At 34.4% G+C, this 24,522-nt stretch overlaps 1 protein-coding gene across 1 annotated transcript in view; it reads right to left on the bottom strand.

The window, feature by feature from the left end:
• CDH10 (cadherin 10) overlaps nt 1-24,522 on the bottom strand; it is a 164,182-nt gene that overhangs the window by 50,092 nt on the left and 89,568 nt on the right. Inside the window, exon 3 of the mRNA XM_032279052.1 lies at nt 122-416. Coding sequence (XP_032134943.1) covers nt 122-416 — 295 coding nt within the window. The remainder of the gene's footprint in view (nt 1-121; nt 417-24,522) is intronic.

Below are 24,522 nucleotides of genomic sequence, written 5' to 3'. Positions count from 1 at the left end.
TCAAGGTAGCAAATCAAAGAGGACTTCAATTAATTAATTATAATATTATAAGAATTTATTGATTATTAAAATTTTTTTATATACATTTTTTGAATATACTCATAAACGTAAATGAACTTACCTACAACAGACATCTCAGGAACACTAGCTGTATAGATTTCTTCCGGGAACGTTGGCTCATTGTCATTGATATCATGAATTTTGATCACAAACTCTGACTCTGGTTCTACTGGCCTCAGAGTTCTTCTGTTAATAGCTTGTGCACGCAGAGTATAAAAGGCCTTTTCCTCCCTATCAATTCGCCTTGTGGCATGAATATCACCTGTTTTTTCATCAATAATGAAAAGAGTACCAGCTCCATCTCCAGATAAGATATATTTGAGTGATCCATCTCCTTTATCTTGGTCTGAATGTAGCTAGGGGAAATAAAAAGAGTATATACATGATAATTATAAAGGTGCATGATGCTGAAATAATTCAAAGGTTTTTTCAAGTTTCATCATTGAGCAATGGGGTCAGCTATCCGAGTTCTCGAAATAAGAGTTGAATTAGTTTCATCACACTCATTTATACACTTTAAACCATATGAATAGCCTTTTATATATCAGAATGATTTTTATTCTAAATGAAAAAGATGTAATAAAATTAAACCAAGCTCCTCTTTTTACTTTGCTTGGGAAAGACTCATTTTCATGGGGAAATAAATTCTGTTCCAGATATATCAGTCTTGATACGTTGCTGTAAACACTGCTCTTTTGTCTCTTTCTGTGAATGAAAATTATTTTATCCTTATATTGTGCAAGAAATTTATCTGCTATAAACTTGTTATTAGCTATTGTATTTCTGTTGATGAATTAGTAATATCTTAAGAACTGTGAGAAAAGCAAAGCTGTAGGAGACATAGTTCTTACTTTAAAAAACAACATATATCATTTTTTGGTTTATACAATAGATAGTGATTACCCCACAAATATTTGTAGTACTCAGAGCAGATAGATGTCTACATAACACATCTATACGTTTTCAAGTTATAAATCAAATTAATGAACTATAAAATAAAATATGTTCTAGCCTCCTACCTTGTCAAATTTACCTTCTTAAAAACCTACAAAGACAAACTCTGTGCAGGAACAAGGTAATACAAGGCCTGTGTCTTGCTCCTTTTTTGCACCTATAACATAACCACACTGGAGCTTTGAGAATCAATTCATCACATCAAAGAGCTTTGCATGACTTCCTGTGGACCTCTCAGCCCAATGTACACACTATCCTAGCGCCAATGCTAGTCCAAGAGTCCATGTGTCGTGAACAAATTCCATCCATGTTGTTTTTCAACAGATGCCCTTAAGGCTAGCCAACAGGCTTAGGAGTAGTGTACTGGTGACTGAATATAACCTTTGGGCAATTGACTTAAAGCAGAGCCTCTTGTAAAACCTAGAAGGAAGCTCCAGAATGTTTGGGGAAGAAATAATGGGCCCCAAGGACCTCCACAATTCTGGAAATGGACAGGCAGTTGCCAGCTGCCAGATGGGTATACCTCCTGCCCCATATGGAATTCTTACTCTGAAAAATGAAAGCCTGGCTGCAGGAAGAACAGGTCTTGGCTTTGAAAAAATATAAGAAATTTATGGTTTGTTTTTAAGTTGTACAACCCTACCAATAAACATTTTTAAATGCTAGGATCACAGTTTTATTACGTGTGATGATATTACGCTTCAACAAATTTTATGTTGTTATGCATTTGACAAGAAATATTTTGAAAACAGTAGGCCTTAATTCCTACCAAACATTTATTATAACAGACATCGTTATAGGCAAGTTTTGTGTTTTAATATTGATGTAAAATGTAGACGTAAATCAGAATGGGCACACTGATCTACAGCCTAGAGAATTAAGAATTGGAGACAATAATCTTCAATTATATGCTTCAATTACATATATTTTTTTCATATAATTGAAGTTAGACACTTATCTAAATAAGTTTGATTTTTGCTCTTTAGACTACTTAAACCAACACTCGATTTCATCTAATTAAGTGTAGAGTTTTAAACTAATTACTTCCTATTTAAAGAAGACTTTTGTTTATTTAATTAGAAGGTTCTTTTTTACTTATGAGAACTTATTTCAATGAACTTGCCCCTGAAAACATTTTTATGTAGATATCAAAAATATTTAAAATAAATAAAATGCTATGTGTATCTATTTCTAATGAATTGCATTACTTATTATCACTGGGCCTATAAAAGCAGTCTACCTTTTGGTTAATGGTTTGTAGTAATTAGCATCTAGCTGTCAACTCTGGATAAAACTACATTTCTAGATAAACTGCTTATTAATGCACACATAATAGATAAAGAAAACCCCAGATGGGCATATACTTTGGAGGAAAAAGATAAGAAGTCAGATAACAAATAGTTTCTTATTACATTTTTAGCTATTCATAAACAATAAAGTAAGGTTAAGAAACTCAGGAAATTACTCCTTTTAACTTAAAAGCTTTCAGAAGTAACATGTGACTTTTATCCAGGAAACCACTCTTTAAAGAAAAGTCACAAGATTGATGCTTTACAGGAACTGAAAATGTACATAGTTGCTGGGAAGCTTTCCAATTATATGCATGTGCAACACAGTGGCAATTTTCCAAGTTACAGATTTAAGCACTGCATACTTCTTGTTCTATCTGAGAATCAAAATTATTCAATAAAAGTTATTGATGTTATCAATAATTTGATCAGATTATGTTATGGTTTATAGTAGACAGTTATATTTATTGTCTATTCATTCAATAATTTTAATTGCGAAATATTTGTTTGTTCTCATAAGAATCACGTACTTCTTAAACCAAGTCAATCATTCCAGTCAGTTTTTGTGGAAGGATCAAACATTTTGTGAAATGGAAATTCACAGGACAGCCCCTAATATGGCCCCCAGGAATGAATGAGGATTTCTTAAGCTGACAATACCTAAATTATCAAATAATGAGTAGAGGTTTGAACCTGGGAAATTTTTATATTTTACTAATTTTGCGTTTTAAAAAGAACACTGCATAAATATAGAACATAGATTTGGAATGAAGAAGATCTAGGGCAAGATGGGAATCATTAAAACCCTTTCTCCTATTCTAATCAGTGTGACATGCAAAAAAGCTGCTAAGATGGTAAGATTTTAATTTTTATAAAGCTCGGTTTTGGAATATAAATCACAGCAGGATTATTATCTTCACTTATACTACAGAGAGCGAAAATTAAATCTTATAATTGGACCACATACTGTGGGAGTTTCTGTTGGATTAGAAAATTGAACATGGTAGTAGGGAATCAAAGAGATGGAGTTTGCAAGTAGACTGTGGTTTTGAGAATCAGAAAATGATAGGATTTCTACCTTCTCCAAGGGAATATAAGAGAAGCAAATTACACCTAAGAATTTATACCGCTTGATCCTAAGAAGCCACAATTATTAGAAAATTTTCTTGAACCACTAGAGCTTGTACTAATGATAATGTGCATTTAAAAAGTCTTTTCTTACAGGAGAAAAACAAGTGAGCACTAGCACTAGAATAAAGGGCAAAAAAGATCATATATGAGGGCATGACACTAGCCTATGTTTAGTGAAAGATGGTGGACATGGACAAGGAAAGAAACTACAAGAGATATTCACTGTAATAAAGGAGGCAAAAGGATGAATTCCCAGATCTCCTGAGACTTGGGGGATTGCGCCCCTCGTAGATGAAACTGATGGGATACAAGAACTAAGCAATAGCAGGTCTACTGATGCTGATGATTTCCTAACATTTACGGAAACAGACCAAAGAATAAAGCTCTTGAGTCATAGTCCCCTGCCTAAACTTCCCACCTTCTTTTTAAATTTCTCTTTGTTATTTTACTTATCTCTTACTCTACATACTTTCCACCATTGTTTTGGTATTACCACCTTCGCCCATTCTTTGTGTGTGTGTGGCACAATTTTATTTCCTATTCCAATTCATTCATTGAGCAATAATCAAACAAGAGTTCGTCTTTATAACTGTAGCTTTTCATGACTCTTCCCTTTTTATTTGGATATCAGGTAACAATACTTGGATTCAAAAAACAAACATTTAGTCGAGCAAAATGGTTTACATCGCTGAGAAGTTGGGATCAATCGATCACATGCCAAAAAGCTTACAGCATCTACTTTGAAAGATATAACTTATAAATTGATTTGTCTTATGCTATTTTATTCTGTGAGACATTAAGTTTTCTTTAAACATAAAAAAAAAATTAGATTATTGTGGTTTTAGTTCCTCAGTAACACCTGTTCTCCGGTGTGAAACATTTGTGTTACACATTTTTAAGAAGAATTTTATGTTAATACTGACCTTTTCTTTCCACGAGAAAAGCCTGTTAAAAATTCACAACCTGCTGTGTTCCTTGTAAATTCACAACCAGATAAAGGACATGGCAAGATACATGACAACGAATGAAAATAGAACAACTGGTACTGCAATGCACATTTAAAAGTCATTTTCCTACTATTTAACTTTTTTATTCAGACTTTATAATTATAATACGTTATTACATGTGCTTATATTGAGTAATTTTAATATTTAAAACCAAATGATACATTTAATTTAAAGAAATATTTAAACAAATTATGTAATGAATGCCTGGTCACTTGAAATGTGTCTGGTTTCTGATAATTTTATAACACTTCTTGTAAAACATCTTCTTTGTATAAAATGAAGTTTATAAGTTAAAGGGGTCTTGCAGCCTATCTAGTTTAAAACCATCTTTTTAAAAATTGTGTTTAAAGATGGGGAAAAGAATATCCAATCAATTGTTTATCACCTGGAAATGAAATAAGACTTCATTTCAGTGTAGGGACAATGTTGGTAGAACATTTTCGTTTCCATCTGCTCAGGCCACTATAGCAAACTACAATCATGCCACATGAAAACATTTCAATTACAGACTGCATAGACAACAGTAGTCCTATAAGTTTATAATACTGTATTTTTACAGTGCATTTTCTATGTTTAGATATACAAAGACTTGGCATTGTGTTACAATTGCCCACAGTACTCAGTACAATGGCATACTGCACAGGTTTGTAGCCTAGGAGCAATAGGCCATACCGCATAGCCTAGGTACGCAGAAGGCTCTACCATCTATGATTGTGTAAGTACATTCTACAATGTTTGCACAATGACAAAATTGCCTAATGATGCATTTCTCAGAAGGGTGTCTTCTTCGCTAAGCTATGCATAACTGGACCATAGACTGGGTGGCTTATAAATAACAGAAATGTACTTCTCACTGTTCTGGAGACTGGGAAGTCCAACATAAAAGTGCCAACAGATTTGGTGTCTGGTGAGGCGCTACTTTCTGGTTCATAGATAATACCTTTTGGCAGTCTTCACATGGTAGGAGGACAAAGCGTCTTCCTTGAGGATCTCTTGCTAGAGCAATTATCCTATTCATGAGGACTCCACCCTCACATCTAAGCACCTCACAAAGGTCCCACCTCCCAATACCATCTCACCTTAGGAGTTAGGATTTCAATATATGAATCTTGGCAGCAAGGGCGCAAATATTCAGACCATAGCAAACCTGTAACTCAATGTCAATTCATTTTTATTGTTACATTTAATGAAGAAATGTTACCAAAAAAATCAATTTACAAAGTAAAGGAAATTTAAGTAATTTGTTACCAAAAGAATAAGAGATAAAATATTTTACTTATATTTTCACCATTCACTAGAAGAAAAATAAAGAAAAATTTAAATAGTGAAAAAACCTTATCTATCAATAGGCACTTAGATTGCTTATATTGTGAGATTATTTCTCATTCAGAATATTGATACCATTTTAGATATTGGTAATTGTTGGTATTTGGTTTCATTCCAAAAACTGGGAAAACGGACATAATTAGAATTAGATTTGTAGCACTATATTAGAATTATATTTATAATTGTTAGGCTAGTTTTCAGAAAGATGAATTTTGATGAAAGAATCACAAGGACTATAACATTCAGTATCTGAGTCAAACAATTTATGCCTAGTTTGTATGTACATTAACCTGAAAATAACAAAAGCTATCTTTGTTATTTTCGACACACAGTGTTAATTTTTTTCAACATATAGTGATAGATTTTTCAGCATACAGTGATAATTTTATGCCTGAATTTCTTTGAAACAGCAAAGGTATGTTATATTTGTTGAAACAAAATGTAGAATGTGGCAAATAAACCATGCTCTCTTGGTGGCAACATTAGCATTCTGCTCTAATTGCTCCAGTTGAGAAACATAATATCAAATGGCAAACAAAGCACTGAATCAAATAACTTTAAATTTGCACCCAACAAAAAAACACAGGTGAAAAATACTCTGGCATCAGAAAGCAGCTGAAAGCATGTTAAAGCCAGCAAACACAGTCTGGTCAAAAAGTAGTATTTACTCAAGTTGTCGGGGCTGGAGAAAAATGAGACGGGGAGAAAACTTTGGAGTATGGGAAGATTACAGAGTAATACTGGCAATAGAGTGTAGTTCGCTCCCTCCAGGGCACTGTTCAGTATTAATGTACAGAGAAACAAGACCAGTTTTGTGAATCTCAATGAAACAATTCTTCCTTCAAAAATGGAAGGCCAGGTGTGGTGAGCTCATGACTGTAATCACAGCATTTTGATAATCACACTACTTTGGGAGGCCGAGGAAGGCAGATCACAGGGTCAAGAGATCAAGACCATCCTAGCCAACACGGTGAAACCCCATCTCTACTAAAAATACAAAAATTAGCTGGGCGTGGTGATACACGCCTGTAGTACCAGTTACTCAGGAGGCTGAGGTAGCAGAATCACTTGAACCCGGAGGCAAAGTTTGCAGTGAGCCAAGATGGCACCACTGCACTCCAGCCTGGGTGACAGAGCGAGACTCAGTCTCAAAAAAAAAAAAAAAAATGGAGAAGACTAATAAAGCTTATCAATGCAATAGATTATAGAAACAACTATAATGGATTATAGAAACAACTATAATAATTTGCCCATATATATGATTTAGATTGACAAGTACATTTCTGAATAATTTCTTTCTGGGGCCAGGGGCAAGTATTGAAGATTTAAATGATGGTGGGCACACATATCTGCATAGTTTTTGGCAAAAAAGTTAAGCGGTTCATTCTTCACATTTGACAAGGTTCCCCAGAGACTTCCTCCAAGAGGAAAAACGTGGATAGGATCTGGATTAAATAACTAGGGATTCCTCTTCTCATTTAGTCTTCCAAGCGTGCGCCCCATTGAAAATAGGCCAGGTGCTTGTGGCCACTTCTGACTGAAGCGTCCAATCTGGGATGGTCCTAGAGATGTAGGAGCTTTCTTTGAAGACAACTTGATTTACTCGAGAACCCACAAGAGGTTAGACTTCTTCGTGAGAATGCTATAGAATTCTAGAAGGTATGTCCTGCTGCTATCTCGCCTCTTGAAGCAACTCAGCCAGGATATATTTATTTGCTAGCACTGGAAAGGTATTAGATTACACTGAAGGCATTTATGTAAGTATTTTAGAGACACACTTTCACAGGCATTATCTGCTTCCAAGGCCAGAAATTTTAAAAGTATATTTGCAGGCATTAACTGATTCAAAGGTCAACAATTTAAGTACATAACTTAAGGAACCCTCCTTGTAAGTCCTTAAGTGGTATATAAAATACAAAATAGGCACATTATTTCTCAAGTATTACTTTATCATTTGCAAAGAGAGTTACTGAGAAAATGATTTAGAGAAGGTCCATATTCCTTTAGAAGCCAGGAATCTTCTTATATTTTTGAAAGTCACTGAATTATGAAAATTATCTCCTTGTGGTCTGAAAATTACATTGAACTTTCTCTTTCTTTCTTTCTTTCTTTTTTTTTTTTTTTTTTTTTTTTTTTTTTGAGGTGAAGTGGACTCTGTCACACAGGCTGGAGTGCAATGGTGCAATCTCAGCTCACTGCAACCTCCGCCTCCCAGGTTCAAGTGATTCTTCTGTCTCAGCCTCCCGAGTAACTGGGATTACAGGCGCGTGCCACCACACCTGGCTAATTACTGTGTTTTAAGTAGAAATGGGGTTTCACCATGTTGGTAAGGCTGGCCTCAGACTCCTGACCTCGTGATCCGCCTACCTCGGCCTCCCAAAGTTCTGGGATTACAGGCATGAGCCACCACACCTGGCTACATTGAACATTTTAACACCTTATTTTTTCCCCACAACTTGGAGCAGTCTTCTTAAGCATCGTGGATTTACAATATAAGCATATATGTACTTAGGTATTTAAGAAGTTAAGTAAATTTATAGTATTTAAAAGCAAGAAATTCATTTAAAAGAAAAATTAGCACAGAATATGACTTATTTTCTATGAGCTACGCAAATAGCTGAGAATCATGCTTTCCTACTTTTCACCAAGAAAGGCATAAAGACAGAAAATTTTGCGGGCGGATCACGAGGTCAAGAGATCAAGACCATCCTGGCCAACATGGTGAAACCCCGTCTCTACTAAAAAAATACAAAAATTAGCTGGGCATGGTGGCTCACGCCGGTAGTCCCAGCTACTCGGGAGGCTGAGGCAGGAGAATTGCTTGAACCCAGGAGGTGTAGATTGCAGTGAGCCGAGATTGCGCCACTGCACTCCAGCCTGGTGCCTGGCAACAGAGCAAGACTCTTGTCTAAAAAGAAAAAAAAAAAAAAATTAAACTAAAGTGAGGGCTAGGTATAAATATTCATTAAAGAAGTTTTTTAGGCCTGGCATGTGGCTCACATCTATGCTCTCAGTGCTTTGGTAAGCCAAGGCAGGAGGATGTTTTGAGGCCAGGAGATTGAGACCAATCTGGGCAACGCAGATTTCCTCTCTACATTATTATTTTTTCATTTATTTAGCCAAACAGGTGGCATGCCTGTATTTCTAACTACTTGGGAGGTGTAGGCAGAATTGTTCCAGCCCATGTGTGCAAGGTTACAGTGAGGTACGATCTTGCCACCGCATTCTGGGAGTCTCTAAAAAAAATAAAAAACAATAACGGTTGGTGGGAGTGTAAATTAGTTCAACCATTGTGGAAGACAGTGTGGCAATTCCTCAAGGACCTAGAAATAATAATTCCCTTTGACCCAGCAATCCCATTACTCGGTATATACCTGAAGGATTATAAATTTCCTATTATAAAGACACATGCACACGCATGCTTGTTGTGGCGCTGTTTACCATAGCAAAGACCTGGAACCAACCCTAATGTCCATCAATGATAGACTGAACAAAGAAAATGTATATTCCATATACATCATGGAATACTATGCAGCCATAAAAAATTATGAGCTCCTGTCCTTTGTAGACATGGATGAATCTAGAAACCATCATTCTCAGCAAACTGACACAAAAACAGAAAGCTAAACCCCGTATGTTTTCACTCATAGGCGGGTGACAAACAATGAGAACACTTGGGCACAGGGAAGGGAACACTACTCACTGGGCTATGTAGGGGGATGGTGGGGAGGGGAGAGTAGGAACAGTAGTGGTGGGGAGGATTAAGGGATAACATAGGGAGAAATGCCTGATGTAGGTGACAGGGGAGGGGGAGGTGGACGGAGACAACAAACCACCATGGCATGAATGTACCTATGCAATAATCCTGCAGGATGCTGGATGTGCACATGTGCCCCAGAGCCCAAATACAATAAAACACACACACACACACACACACACACACACACACACACACCCCTACATAAACAATAAAAAAGTAAATATTTCTGTAACTGATTGAACGAAACTAAAGAAGTGATAGAAATTCTAAGGGTGGTATTTTCAGATTTTAAAAGGTTTGGAGACATTGCTACGGAGGCAAGATTTGAAGGTCTGTACCTCTAAGACTTGTAAAGTTACTTTTATTTCAGAAGGTATACAGTGACAAGCACATGACTGGATGCCTGAAGGAGAAGGATGAGGCAGCGGACCACAGCCTCCAGGAACTGTGGTCAAAGAGGGGAAAGAGATAAACGACGCTGGATCTTTACAATTATTTGATTTTTTGGGATGCTAACTAAAATGGCATTTTTTTAAAAGACTATGAATGATATCCTTAAAAAAAATTGTGTGTGTGGGTGTGTGTGTCTACAAAATATACAAACAATGCAAATGCAGAATCAGGGAGTGCAAAATTCCTCTGAAATATTGCCAAAGAACCCTAAATTAAAAAGAAAAAAAATCTTATTCTAGGTTAACTTTCTGTGTTTTACCCAATAAAAAGGAATTTAGAATCAAGATAGACACTCTCACCAGGAAAAGAGACTGCTTGATTGACTGAGAGATATTCATATCTTCATTTGGGGAATACCTATTCCCCAAACATATCAATGTCATGAGTCTGCAATTTGTCTCCTACCTCATGACTTTGATTTATCCACCCTACATATTCGTACTCCTCTATAAAGATCCTATTTATGCATTATCACCCATATGAAGCATTTTAAAATGCCATTGAAAGGCTGAAGTGACCTCGCTTTCCTTTGTGCACCAATTATACTTTTCATGTGTGTATATATGTATACTATTATACAAAATTAAATATTTAAATTGTTTGTGTATGTTTATATGACTATGTATATGTGTATACATATATAAATTCTGTGTGCATATGTATATATACATATAAACTCTAATAACACCTGAAACAATGTTTGAACTATTATTTTTGTAATTTTTTCTGAAACTAAAAATATATTTATTTGAAAATAAGAACCAAGTTTTCTACTCTTTTGAACTCCAAACATTTCATAGTGCATAGTACATTTTTCCTTTTATCTATTTTAGGAAATGGACATCAGAGTCAAATGCCACACAAATAAAATAAAAAGATGAGCAATTATGGGTCTATTTTGGGCTATTTTTTGGAAAGCCTGGAGATTTTGAATGAAGTGAAAGGGAGTCAGAAACTCATAATGAAACAAGGGGTCAACAATTACTCCATATTAAAAGTATAAATCTGCACAAAGAAAATTTTAGCCTTCAAACTGAAAAAGACTGTATTGTAAGATATATAGGAATTCCAGTTAACTATGAAATTGGATCAGTGAACTAAGATGTATGCATGGATTACCAGAGGACAATTTAAGAATTTTAGTGAAGTGCCAATAATAGAAATACTAATCCAAATTTGCCTTTGAAATCTGTAAGTTAGACCACTGTAAACAGCTGTAATTTATCTTCAGTGTGGGATCAGGTATGTAAGCAACAGCAGGTCAGCTTTCCTACTGACATCATGTAGAACAGCTAAATAAATCACAGAAACTCATATTGCCAGGGCCAAATTGCTACATAAACAAGGACTGAACAAACTGAAACCTGAGAGAATTGTACAGATGTGAGCTTATGACTGGCAGCTGCCTTTTCCCTGGGGAATTTGCCAATTCTCGGCAAGGGGCTTGAAGGTGAATATCTGTAACTGGCCAAGGAAAGGGTACTTCTAGAAAAAAAAAAAAGATTTTAGAGTTTGTGTGATATGGGAGTAAAAATATTGGTAAACTGAAGGTCTTCAGGTCCATTGCCAGTCTTCCCCATAAGACTTTTGTTGAATACAGTCTGTAGGAGGCTAACAGGAAGGACCGAAAGCTTCTCAAAGCTGGTATATAATTATCTATATTTCCAGAGATGTACGGTTCTTAGATTCAGATTCTTTTTTTAAATAAAAGGTAAAGAGCTGAAATTTGGAAGTCCTCCAGAGACTGTGGAATTGAACCTGAGGATTTACAGATACTTTTTTTTTTTTAACCTAAGGGCATTCAACAGTTCTCAGAGTCTCTAGAAGCTAAACATACATGCTTGGTCCCTTGACAAATGGCCACCGCTCAGGAGAAGAGAAAGTAGAAGATACGTAGCTCTCCATGTCACGCTAAAGTGGCAAAACACACAGGCAAATTCCTCCTGGTGACTTCTGCCAATTGTTGAAGAAGCGAAAAGCAAATAAAGGTTAAGAAATTGGTTCCATGCAGTTGTGGGGGTTGGCAAGTCCAAAATCTACAGGGAAGGACAGCAGACTCGAACTTCACGTGAAGGCTGATGTTCCAGTCTAGAATCAGAAATCCACAGGGCGGGCCACCAGATGGGAACCTCGGCAGGCTTTCTATGTTATAGGCTTGAGACAAAACTCCCAGTCCTCCTTTTTTTTTTTTTTTCAATGCTTGCTATTAAGAGCTTTGACTCACTTAATGGGGTCCAATTGTATTATGGAGAGTGATCTTCTCTACTTGTATGCTGATTATAAATGTCAAGCATATCTAAAAAATACCTTCATAGCAATAATGAGACTAGCTACTTTGATCAACTGCGTACCACGTCTTAGCCAACTTGACATATAAAATTAATAATCAGGGTGATAAACAAATAAATAATCTAATAAACAAAAAGAAAACTGTCCAGTAAAAAAATAACCCATTCTGGAGCCTTCGTGTTCATTACACATACTGTGTGGTTAAACATACAAATTACTATACATGCAAAAAAGCACAATTATGTGATTAATATGCAAGAGTAAAAGTAGAGATAGAAACCATATTTGAATAACAGATTTAGCAAACAAGGTTGAAAAATAGCTATTTTAATATATTTGAAAATATAGAAAAAGATAGAAAAATAGATAATAATTGAGATAAAATGAATCAGAAGAGCATTCTAAAACTGAAAATACAATATTTGTCATTCATAAATTAACAAATAAGTTTTACAGAAAATGGATACAGAAAAACATAAGATTAATCTTTCGGAAGCCAAAAAAATTCCTGAGGGAAGTCAAATATATAGAATATACACAAACTGAAACATGTAGAAAAATATGAAAATGAAAATGTCATTGAATGCTTGTGAAGCAGAATCAAAAGTTGCAAGGTATGAAATTGGACTTCCAAAAACAGAAGAGTGAGAATGAAGTGAAGTTATATTCCAAGAAAAAATTAGTAAGAAATTTTTAAAAACTGGTGAGAGATTACAGCCCACAGATTCAATACGATGTGAGAACTCCCAAAGGATAAATGAGAAGAAAACCACACAGCTAACCAAGTTATACTCAAAGTTTTAAATACTCAAGACACAGAGAAAACTATAAAAGGACCTAGGAGAAAATCACATTAATGTCAACGCAGCAAACGTGGGTCATACATGGTTCCAGTAAAAATAACAGAAGCCAATACACAATGGAATGACATCTTAAAGCATTGATTAAAAACAAACAAACAAACAAACAAACAAACAAAAACCTAGCAGTATAACATTCTATATTGTATTAAAATAGGTTTCAAAGAAAGGTGAAATAAGTCTATTTTGGGGGCTGGGCATGGTGGTTCACATCTATAATCCCAGCACTTTGGGAATCTGAGGTGGGAGGATCAGGAGGTCAGGAGTTTGAGACCAACATGGCCAATAGGGTGAAAACCCGTCTCTAATAAAAATACAAAAATTTCCAGGGTATGGCGGTGGGCACCTGTAGTCCCAGCTCCTTGGGAGGCTGAGGCAGGAGAATTGCTTGAACTTGGGAGGCAGACGTTGCAGTGAGCCAAGATTGCACCACTGCACTCCAGCCCAGGAGACAAAGCAAGACTCTGTCTCAAAAAAAAAAGTATATTTTTAGACAAAAACCAGGGAATTTATCCCAACAGGCATTCAGTAAAAGAAATGCTAAAGTGATATTTTCACCTAATTAAAATGATCCCAGATAAAATCACTGAAGGGACTGAAGAATATCAGAAGAGTAACTATGTGGTAAATATAAATAATTGCTGAATATGCAAAACAATAATAGTCATGTCTTTGGATATAGAAATAAAGTACATGAAAATAATACATAGAAGAAAAGGAGGCAAATGTTTAAAGTATTCTAACCAGTTTGTGAAAATACATTGAATTGTACAGTTTTGACATGCACACTTTTCTGTATTATTCTTTTTCAAAAGAAAGTTAACATCTTTCATATCTTTTGACTTTCCATTTGACCCCACCTTCACCCACCATCAACTTCCAGGCTTGTACATATGGCTATAAATCTAAAAAAAATAATGTGTGCCACCAAAATGGAATAAAAAAAAATACATAGATAGAAAACAAAACGAAGAAATACCAGGATACCATAAATGTCAATATTTTTCCTAATTTATATCAGACCTTTTTGACTTTAAGAAATAAAATTAATATGAACTGTAAATCATTCAATTGAAGTCTTCTCTGTCTTTTTATCCCTTTCCTTAGATCCTCGCACAACCTCCATTTTGAGGCTGGTGTGCATCTTTTTTATTCATATTTTATATTTTTACAGTTTGGGTGAGAATACTTCTCCTAAACAGAATGCATCCTTTCCATCCTCTCCACAAATCAGTCCTTCTCATTTTACTAAGCTGCGTGATTATCAAGCCAATTATTCAAAATACAAACCTAGGAGTCATTGAGTTTTCCTCCAACTTCACTCATTTATTCCATAACAAAATCGCTTCTGACTTCTAAGTGTATCTCCAATTGTTTCTCACGTCTCTGCTGTTCCCATTCCAACACAAATAGCCCTAATTCATCACCTAAGCTCTGATTTAGTCCCTATGCTTCTTTTCCATCATTCTATGACTGACTACTCTCTAGCCAGTAGCGAGAATGATGATTTTTAATCACAAAACTATGCATGACCATCAATGGCTTCCCATCACATCAGAACATAATCTAAACCCTTATCCTAATTTACAACATCCATATGATGTAAGCTCCTGCCTGTCACTTTGGCCTCATTCTTCTCCCTTCTTTAGCCTTGTAAACCTAAACTGGGCTTTCTGTTTCTTAGATATACTACGTTTATTTCTACCTCAGCCTTTCACATTTGCTATTCCATTGAATGAGACTCACTCCCTCACTTACATTTTTATAGGCTATTCAGTATTCCTCTTTAGAACCTTTTTATTTTATTATTCCCTCTTGTTTCACTTGCTCTGTCATATTCTTTTCAATTTGTAACAGATATTTTATATATTCTGATTTAATAATTGCCTAATATATTGCTACAAATATCTTGTGCAAGTTGGAGATATTTAACATTGGTAACAGTTCATTTTGTACTAGAGAAATGTTTAATTTTAACATAGTCAAATTAATCAAGCATCCTTTTTATGGTTTTTCCTCTTTGTATCTTATCCAAAAATTATTTTTCTAAGTCAGTGTCATAAATATGGTGTCATAGTCTCTTCATTTTATATTTTTAAAGCTTTTCTTTCGACACCATATTCAGTTTTACCATGCGGATGTGTGTTTGCGTCAACATGTGTGTGGTATGAGCAACAGATCTACTTTTAAATAAGAATTTACTACAGATATTCATTAAGTCATTGACTTTTAATTCCAATTTTGTAATTTAAATATGTTTGGTATGCTCACCATCTGTTTTAGAGCCTTCTGTCTGTTTCATGTATCTATCAGCACCAGCATTACACTAATAACATACTCTTAGTTTCTTAAGCTTTACAGCTATTACTGATATCTATCCAAATAAACATACTTCCTCATCCATTTTTAGAAAAATTATCATAGGGTTCTTGGTCTTTATGACGTGGATTTTTATTTATTTATTTTTTCCCATTTTCTTGTTTTGTTTTGGTGACAGAGTCTTACTCTGTCGCCCAGGCTGGAGTGCAGTGGCATGATCTCAGCTCACTGCAAGCTCAACCTCTCGGGTTCAAGCAATTCTCCTGTTCCAGCTTTCCGAGTAGCTGGGACTAAAAGGCATACACCACAACACCTGGCTAATTTTTTGCATTTTTAGTGAGATAGGGTTTCACTGTGTTAGCCAGGATGGTCTCGCTCTACCGACCTCATGATCCACCCGCCTAGGCCTCCCAGAGTGCTGGGATTACAGGCGTAAGCCACCATGCCTGGCCTATTTTTCATTTTTGACATGGATTTTTCTAAATGGATTTTAACATCGGTATGTTATCTTCTGTTAAAAACAAAGCAAAACAATAGACAAGAATATTTGATTGGGATTACAATGAGTTTACTTTCAACATATAAGTGCTTCTTAGTCTCATGTATACATATATCTCTATTTAGGACATCTTAATGCCTTTCTCTATAATTTTATATTTTTGTTTTGATATGCAGCTGACTTTTACCATATGAATTTGTGGAACTCCGTTAGCTTTCTAGAGATTTTGTGCTATTGTGAGTGAGACTTTTTAATGTATTCTTTGTATGAGTATAGTCACTTATAGTGTGCAAAATTGTTACGCATTCTAGTAAAATGAAGAAAATTCATTATATATGCATATCAACATCAATATAATAAATTATAATCAACATAAGTTTTTCATTAAATACCTTTGTTTAATTTTCTTGTGATTTTTCTCATAACCTGATAGAAATAGCTCACTACAGTATGTCATTAGTAATTTTTGTCTAATATCATATTGTTAATCTTCTTTTTCTGTTAATGTTTGATTGGTACATCATTTTCCATTCATTTATTTCAAATTTTGTCAATGTAGATTTCCTTGTTAATATAGGCAATGATAGATAGGCTGACTCTGTAATACATAGAATTTATATTGGTTCTATTTCTCCACTCCACAATGATTAATCTTCCTTTAAGTTCAGTATTTTTGTTACCACTGTTATTTCCTTCTTTCTTCACAGCTACTAATTGTCTAAGTTCTTATTTTTCTGTGCTCCCTTTTATTTTTTTAACTGAATCATAAATTCTTCCATAACTTCTTAAATTTCCTCTCAACCTCCTGAGGATCAATGGGTTTTATTTTGTTGGAGATAAATCTCTCAAAGCCTTCTGGCAGGTTCCAAAAGGGACTGTTCGAGATTCAAACTTTGTTTAGAGCTGTCATCCTGTAATATTTCTTCACCAGGATTTTTGGTTGCTCCAATCTCCCATGTCTTTCTCATTTTTGCATTTATTCTTTGATTTTAATGTGACAACAAAATACTAGATGTACATGGACTCTCTTGTTGGGCAAAGCAGACAGACTGAATATTATTTTTTTGAGAATATTAAATGTTTCATTTCATTAACTTCTTAATATTGCTGTTAGGAAATCTGTAGTCATTCTGATTTCTGATCTTTGTGTAAGATTCATGGATTTAATTTCTTTCAGAAGTTTGTAGACATTTTTGTTTGTCCAGATTCCTGAAACTTTACGGTACTGTTCCTTTGTCTAAATTGATCAAATGTGCAGAATGCTCATCAGGCCCTTTCAGTCTGTGGCCTCATGCAATTCTCTTCTGGGACAGTCTATAAATTTTTCATTGTCCCTCTGCTCTGTTTTTCTTGTTCAGTCATTTTGGAACTCCTGTTTATTAGATATTCATCCTCCTGGCTTTTCCCTTTAATTTCATTGTCCCTTGTCTCCTATTTTCCATTCTTTGTCTTCTTGCTTCTAAGGGGATTTCCTAATGTTATTCTCCAAGCCCTCTATTGAAATTTTTATGATCAGTACTATATTTTTGATTTTCAAAGACATTTTTTTCTATGTGAATTCATGTTTTATATTATATATATAACATATAATATTTTTCACAGGTGGCTAAAATAATGCCTTTCACCCTATATCTCCTTTTAATAACTTGCCATTCAATAATCAAGAGGAAAAATTTTATACTTCTCCCATTAAATCCCCATCAAGATGTGGAATTTAATTCCTTTTCCCTTGAATACTTGGTAATGGGCAGAACGTAAGTAGTTAAGGTGATGCTGCATCATTTTTGAGGTTGGGTGGGACAAGGTGAAGAAAGACGCCTCTGCCTTATGTACTTGAAGCCTTGCACTGTCACCCCTTGAGTTACAATGGACACTATCCAGTTGTCTGGCTGCTACCAGACTTTGAGGAGCTCCCATTGGGCTGTGCAGAAACTACATGGGAAAACCACTGGACGACATAAGGACACAGTGAGAATGATAACAGGAGTGAAAGAGCAAGACACACACACACACACACACACACACAGACACACACACACACAGACACACACACACACACACACACAGACACACACACACACACACACACACACAGAGCTAGGACAGACAGAGAGAGAGAGAGAGAGAGAGAGAAATGGACATTCAGTCAGCCCTTAGGAACTCTAGATCCTCACCTAACATTTGACTGCAACATTGTAAGTAACTCTACGTAAAGAAACACCCAGCCAAATCCTTCCCAAGGTCCGGAAACCGTGGAATCATGGCAGATAAAATTATTGTTTTTGTGCTAAATTATTAAATTTTGCAATGTTGGGCAGAAATGGCTAACCAGAAATATAATTTATTATTTTATGAGGGTTTTATATATATAATCAATTTGCATAATATCTTACATACATGTGAAATTTGGTGCTTCCTTTGAGATTTTATTTTCTGTCCATATTCCCTAACTTTTCAAGATGCCAAAGTTGCTATTTCTCCCTATTCGTGTGTGTGTGTGTGTGTGTGTGTGTGTGTGTGTAGTGCACACAAAAATGTGATTTTTAGTGATGGGTTGATAATTTAGTCATATATCATATAATCCAAATATTTTTCATTTTTTATTTTATTTTATTTTTGATCCAAATATTTTTTATCAGAAAATTTTAGAAACTCTGTCATTTTCTTCTAATACCCAATATTGCTGTTGGATATTATAGTCAAATCTGATTTTCATTTAATTATGGTTAAAAAAAAAAAACAGAGAGACTATTCTGAGAATATGTAAAAGATCTTGTCCTTTTGGTTTTAAAATCTCATAATAATAACTCTAGAAATTGCACTTTTCCATTTATGTGGTAATGTATCATGAAGTACCTTTAGTATGACCATTACTGTTTTGGAAATGTTATTGTCTAATATTATTCCTTTAAAAAATATTATAGCCGGGTGCGGTGGCTCATGCCTGTAGGACTCTGGGAGGCCAAGACGGCTGGATCATGAGGTCAGGAGTTCAAGCTCAGACTGGCCAACATGGTGAAACCCCGTCTCTACTAAAAAATACAAAACTTAGCCGGGCATGGTGGCTAGCACATGTAATCCCAGCTATTTGGGAGGCCAAAGTAGGAGAACTGCTTGAATTGGGACCTGGGAGGCGGAGATTGCAGTGAGCCAAGATCACGCCACTGCACTCCAGCCTGGGCTGCAGAGAGAGACTCCATCTCAAAAAAAAAAAAAAAAAGAAAAAAAAATTTTATGTTAATATTTTATCTTTTCATTTTCTGATCTTTATTTGCTTCTTGCTCTCTCTTTACATTTTATACTAGAGATTTATTAGACCTCAATTTATTCCTATTTTTCCCGAACCGCCTTTAACATTTTCTTTATTTTTGAAATACAATTTCTGCTTGCTTCAAATAACTCTTTTTTATAAGAATGCTTTGTACTTTTTCCAGTCCCTTGGAAGATATGATTTCATTTTTCTAATATTCTTTACTCTTCTCTGACTTATTTCTTAGTCCCCAAGAGAGTGATGCTCTATTTAATAAATGAGGTTCTTTTTTTTGTGCTACTGGGCTTTCCAAAGTTTCAGTGACATTTTATTATTCTTTTGTAATTTTGCAAAAGGTTCATTAGAGGCTTATATGACTTTTATCTTTCCATACAAGCCTGACCATTCAATGAACACAAATACCCCAAGCTATCCAAATAGGACTGTCAAGAGGCTTCCAAGCAGTAGTATGGTAGCAGCTGATAGGCTGGTCTGTCACACTTCCATAGACGTGACCACTAAAGACAAAATGAGCTCAAACAGATGTAGACATTCATTACTCTGTCAGCAGATGAGGCAGCATAAGTTTCATGCTAGTATCAGTTTATCTTGGGGTCTCATCCATGGAGGTAATGTGGCATCACAGCTTGCTGATCCTACAGTGGGTCAGTATCACAGCTGAAAGACACTGAGCCCAGGAAACTACCAAGAGAACCTGTAGCTTTATCTATTTACTTGGAATGTATACAAGCTTCATCAGGAATGTGAGCCAGAGATTATCATCTATCCTCAAGTATCAGTTTGGGGTGAGCTATTTTACTATTCTGAAATGTAAAGTAATCTAAGGGAATTAGCTTTCAATCTCTACAAGTGAACAAATTTAGAAATCTATAAACAATTGTCTTCTTGCAAGGTTAGCACATGTCTATTGGGATTGGAGAATTCTACTGCAAACTGCACATGAAAAAACGTGAAGACAGTGAGCTGCCATCTGTACAATACTGAAAGACATTAGGCTTGACACTACGTAGTGATATCCAATTTGGAAACCACAATCACTTCTAGGAAGATACCTTATTGGATGTTTTGCTTATGTTATTGGCAGAGGTGGGTATAAGGGAAGAGGAGAAGCCAATCAGTATATATCATTGTTGAGAAGAGAGTTAAAAATAGTGCAAATTAAAGGTAAAATTTAAACTCACTTCGATCTTAGCTTTCTTCTACATTACTAATCATCAGTGTTTATGTCTGCTCTTGTGATTAGCATAGCCATTATGGAAACCCAATCCACTTTTCATTTACAATTGTTGTTGATTTCATGGATCATCAGATTGTTCCTTGTGCTTCTAATCTACACTTAATTCATTTTTTATTTAGCTAAGAAAGCAAATAAGAGTGAGCAGGTGGCCGGGTGCAGTGGCTCACACCTGTAATCCCAACACTTTGGAGGTCAAGGCAGGAGGATCACGAGGTCAGGAGCTTGACAGCTTCCTGGCTAACATTGTGAAACCCCATCTCCACTAAAAATACAAAAAAATTAAATGGGTGTTGTGGCACATGCCTGTAATCCCAGCTATTTAAGAGGCTGAGGTAGGAGAATTGCTTGAACCCGGGAGGCAGAGGTTGCATGAGCCAAGATCCCACCACTGCACTCCAGCCTGGATGACAGGGAAAGAGTTTGTCTCAAAAAAAAAAAAAAAAAGTGACTAGGCAACCATGTTGAAGGAAACTTAACGTTAAAAAAAAAATGCTATTTCACCGAGTCAAAATGAATTTTCATCTCTAATTGTTTTAAAAACAACTGTTTTGATTTATATTAAATAAAATGTAACTGCGAAGATTGTGTTTTTCTTTTTTCTGTAGAATCTCCAAATTTCAAAAATTTTTTAAATATTATTTTGTATGATTAGCTCTGCAAGCCTTCTTTAATAATGTTTAATAAAATCAAAGTTATAATGAGCTCCATCCTTACTAAATAAAACCTTAAAAGTCTTACTACCACTAGAAATTAAACAATTTTTTTGGTTAAACTAACCATTAAGTAGTGATTGTTTGGATGACCCTCAAAATCTTAATGACTAGAGAATTGTAAGCAATAAATGTAAAGTATTTACACAATTTAAGAAAATATTTAATATAGCTGTGTTAAAAATCAGTCCACCCATTTTGTATGTCTGTCATTCTACATGTGAAAGTTAATTGAGCGTAATTTATTCTTCATAATTCTGTGCTAATTATTACACATTCAATTGGTTTCTAGAGATATTCCAAAAAGTATTTCTATACATATTGCCACTTATTTCAAATTTTTAAACAAAATAAAATTTAATCTGAAGATTTTTTTTATATTTTTCTTTTAAAAAGTATAAAAAGAAAACACACTGGAAGGCATTCTTTTCAACTTGCCTAGACAAACTCATTTGATGTGTTCAAGTCTATAAAAAGTGTTGGTGTCTATGTGTAGTGGTCATGTGGGAGTGGGGTGGAATGATGATGAATGGCTTTCTGTTAGTACTATTAGTATACTCTGTAACTTTAAACAGCGATAAAAACAGAATTATTAACATCAGTTTTTTCTTAAAATTAATTACGATAATTTAGATTATCTCTATCACGGATACCTTCTAGATAATTTTTTAATTTGAAATTTTCTGGGTTTTTATACTACTGGTAATTTACTTTTGTTGCCAACCAAAAAAGGTGTGATTTTTTTCTTTCTACTGTTTTAATGTCTTTAATTTATATAATCATTCTTACTTCCCATTATGTAGTTTTCAACTTACATCCATTTCATTTTTAGTGAAAGAGAACCAACTGCTGACTGAAGAAAAGAACTCAACATATTTTCATATAATTTCATGCTTAATTTCATTTGTGATCCTCAAACGCCTTCACATAACAATAAGGATAACACCATTAAAATTCCACAATTTAATCTCATTTTTTAGCTAAGTTGTTTACTTGCATCCTTCAGTCTTGTCAAGGGAAAAGATAATGAGATGAATTCACAGTGCTTATTTCTAGTCAGTTTACAAAACAAAAAAGTAATAAAAGTCTGAAGTTACCAGGAAGTATCTCTGCCTAATATAAGAATAAAGAGCTACTTTAGATTCTGCTGCAACTGACTGTATTATGATGTTCCAATAACACCCTCCCTGCTGAATCTAACAATTACTTAAAGATTAGTATAGTCAGTAAACAAAATAAGATGAATGGAACGGATTGAAGAGGCAACTAATGATGCATAGCAGTTTTCTCAAGCAAGAACTAAATTTAATTGTTTTTAATCCCTTTGAGAAAGCATTACAACAGTTTTATATTAGGCTTAAAACTTTTAACCACCCCCACATTCAAATTTTTAGGAACAAGAGGCAAAATATAAAAATAAAATACTTTTTTTTTGTCTATTAGAATTGTAAGTGATGTTAAGAAAAATAAACAGAAAAAAGGGGGAAAACATAACATATATTTTTAGAATCTAGAATAATAAGTTATCCACGGATCACTAAAGTGTTGGAAGTCTTAAATCTTCTGTAGGACTTTCTGTTAATAATATTGAGAATTATTTGTGTTTTAGGACAAGCTTTCTGCAATGGAGGCTGTTTAATGCTGTGTTATGTATTTTATAATTTTAGAATATTTTGTTACATAGAAACTACATTTTTGTTTAATAGCTCATTATTATAAACCAGGACATTCACAATTTCAAATATTTCCCCACACTATAATTTGGGTTTAGCAAGCAATAACAGTATGGCAAAGGAATAACAAGAAATTAAGTAATAGTAATTGTTCAAATATAATTTTTTTAAAAAATTTAATTAGTCTATATTTAAAATGCATTTATTTATTTCGTAATCAAAATGTATTTTAAGTAAGTAGAAATAATTTTACATGGCCATATTTTACGTAGAACACTGTATCCAATTTCTAAAGGACGCAAGTATATACTTGAACATAAAATATATGTTTAGAAAATGAATCTAATAAAAAATCAGTCAAAAAATGAAGCTATCTGCATAAAAGTCAAAAGAGAAAAAGAAACATAGAAAAATGTTTTTAAATACGTTAAGATACATCTATAGCGTTACAATTTATATCAGTTTGGTTCAAGCAATGTTTACTAAACTGTGCACTGTGTTAGAATCAGAACGCACAATCATGAAGTCTTAGTGTTTGCTTTGCTGTGGCTTGCCAATACAAACTTTAATATATATTAGTTATTAAAATATTCCATTTCAACATCCAGATTATTCTCTCATTAAATTAGTTCAGTCTCATTCAGCATCCCTCTTTTATTTTTAATTATTTTTGAGATTTTAGAAATCTCATCTCTTAAAAGCAATTGCCTAGGGTAATATCATGGGGGAGGGAGTCTGTCTAGTTTGAATTATTTGTTTTAACCTGTCTTTCTAGAAGGATAATTCTGCTCATAAAATAGACATTGGATCCCTTATTTTCTTTTATTATTGTACACAAATAAATATGCTGTTAGGAAATAGGTATTATAGGAATTATATTTGTTTGTTTAGTAGAAACAAATGGCTAAATAAAATAGGCTGTTAATATTTTACTCCTTGGGCAAATCATTCCATCAAACTGTTTTAGTCAAGTTGTATCAGATAGCCAATTTTAGTAATAAATAAGCCTTTGTTAAAATTTATTACTTGCTTCTGACATTGGCCACAAATATCTGTAAACAAATGTATATCTAGGCACCTAAGAGAACCATTCACAATAAATTATCCTTTTTACTCAACTGAATGCATAGCTATAATATGCATAAATTTATCTTAGATCAATATCCAATCAACAACACTTCCATCAAACATTTCACTGTTGAACTGAATCACACTGCAGTACTTTATGTTGAGAAACCATATATGGGAAGAGAAAACTGAAAGTGTTTCTGGTCAAATGAAAACATGGGAAAAAGAGAAAAATAGGTCTGTGCTGACACTGTGAAACTGCAGTTAAAGTATTACCACAACTGATCAGTCATTGCGGGATAATGAGACAGGTGACAACAGTAATTCATAAATATTAAATTATAGGACAGACTGCAAAATGATGCTTTGAAAGAAAAGCCCAAGTTTCGTAACAAATAAATGTTAAAGTCTACTTGAAAATTACTATCGAAAAATGAGAAATGAGCATTTTCATTTGGAATCACCGAACGGATTAAGATGTTAAATACCTGTATCAGTTTCTTTATGAGTCGGATTGCAGTTGCTATATAGCTTTTGGCCAGAACACAAATGAAATGTGTGGTCGTATTGTCAGTGTTTTTTTTTTTTGTTTGTTTTTTTTTTTTTTTTTAGACGG

Source organism: Sapajus apella, unplaced genomic scaffold (genome assembly GCF_009761245.1).
Source record: "Sapajus apella isolate SASKATOON/1434 unplaced genomic scaffold, GSC_monkey_1.0 scaffold11, whole genome shotgun sequence".
Classification (NCBI taxonomy): domain Eukaryota; kingdom Metazoa; phylum Chordata; class Mammalia; order Primates; family Cebidae; genus Sapajus; species Sapajus apella.
The sequence above is the reverse complement of the archived record's forward strand: the minus strand, read 5'-3'. Positions and strand labels throughout refer to the sequence as shown.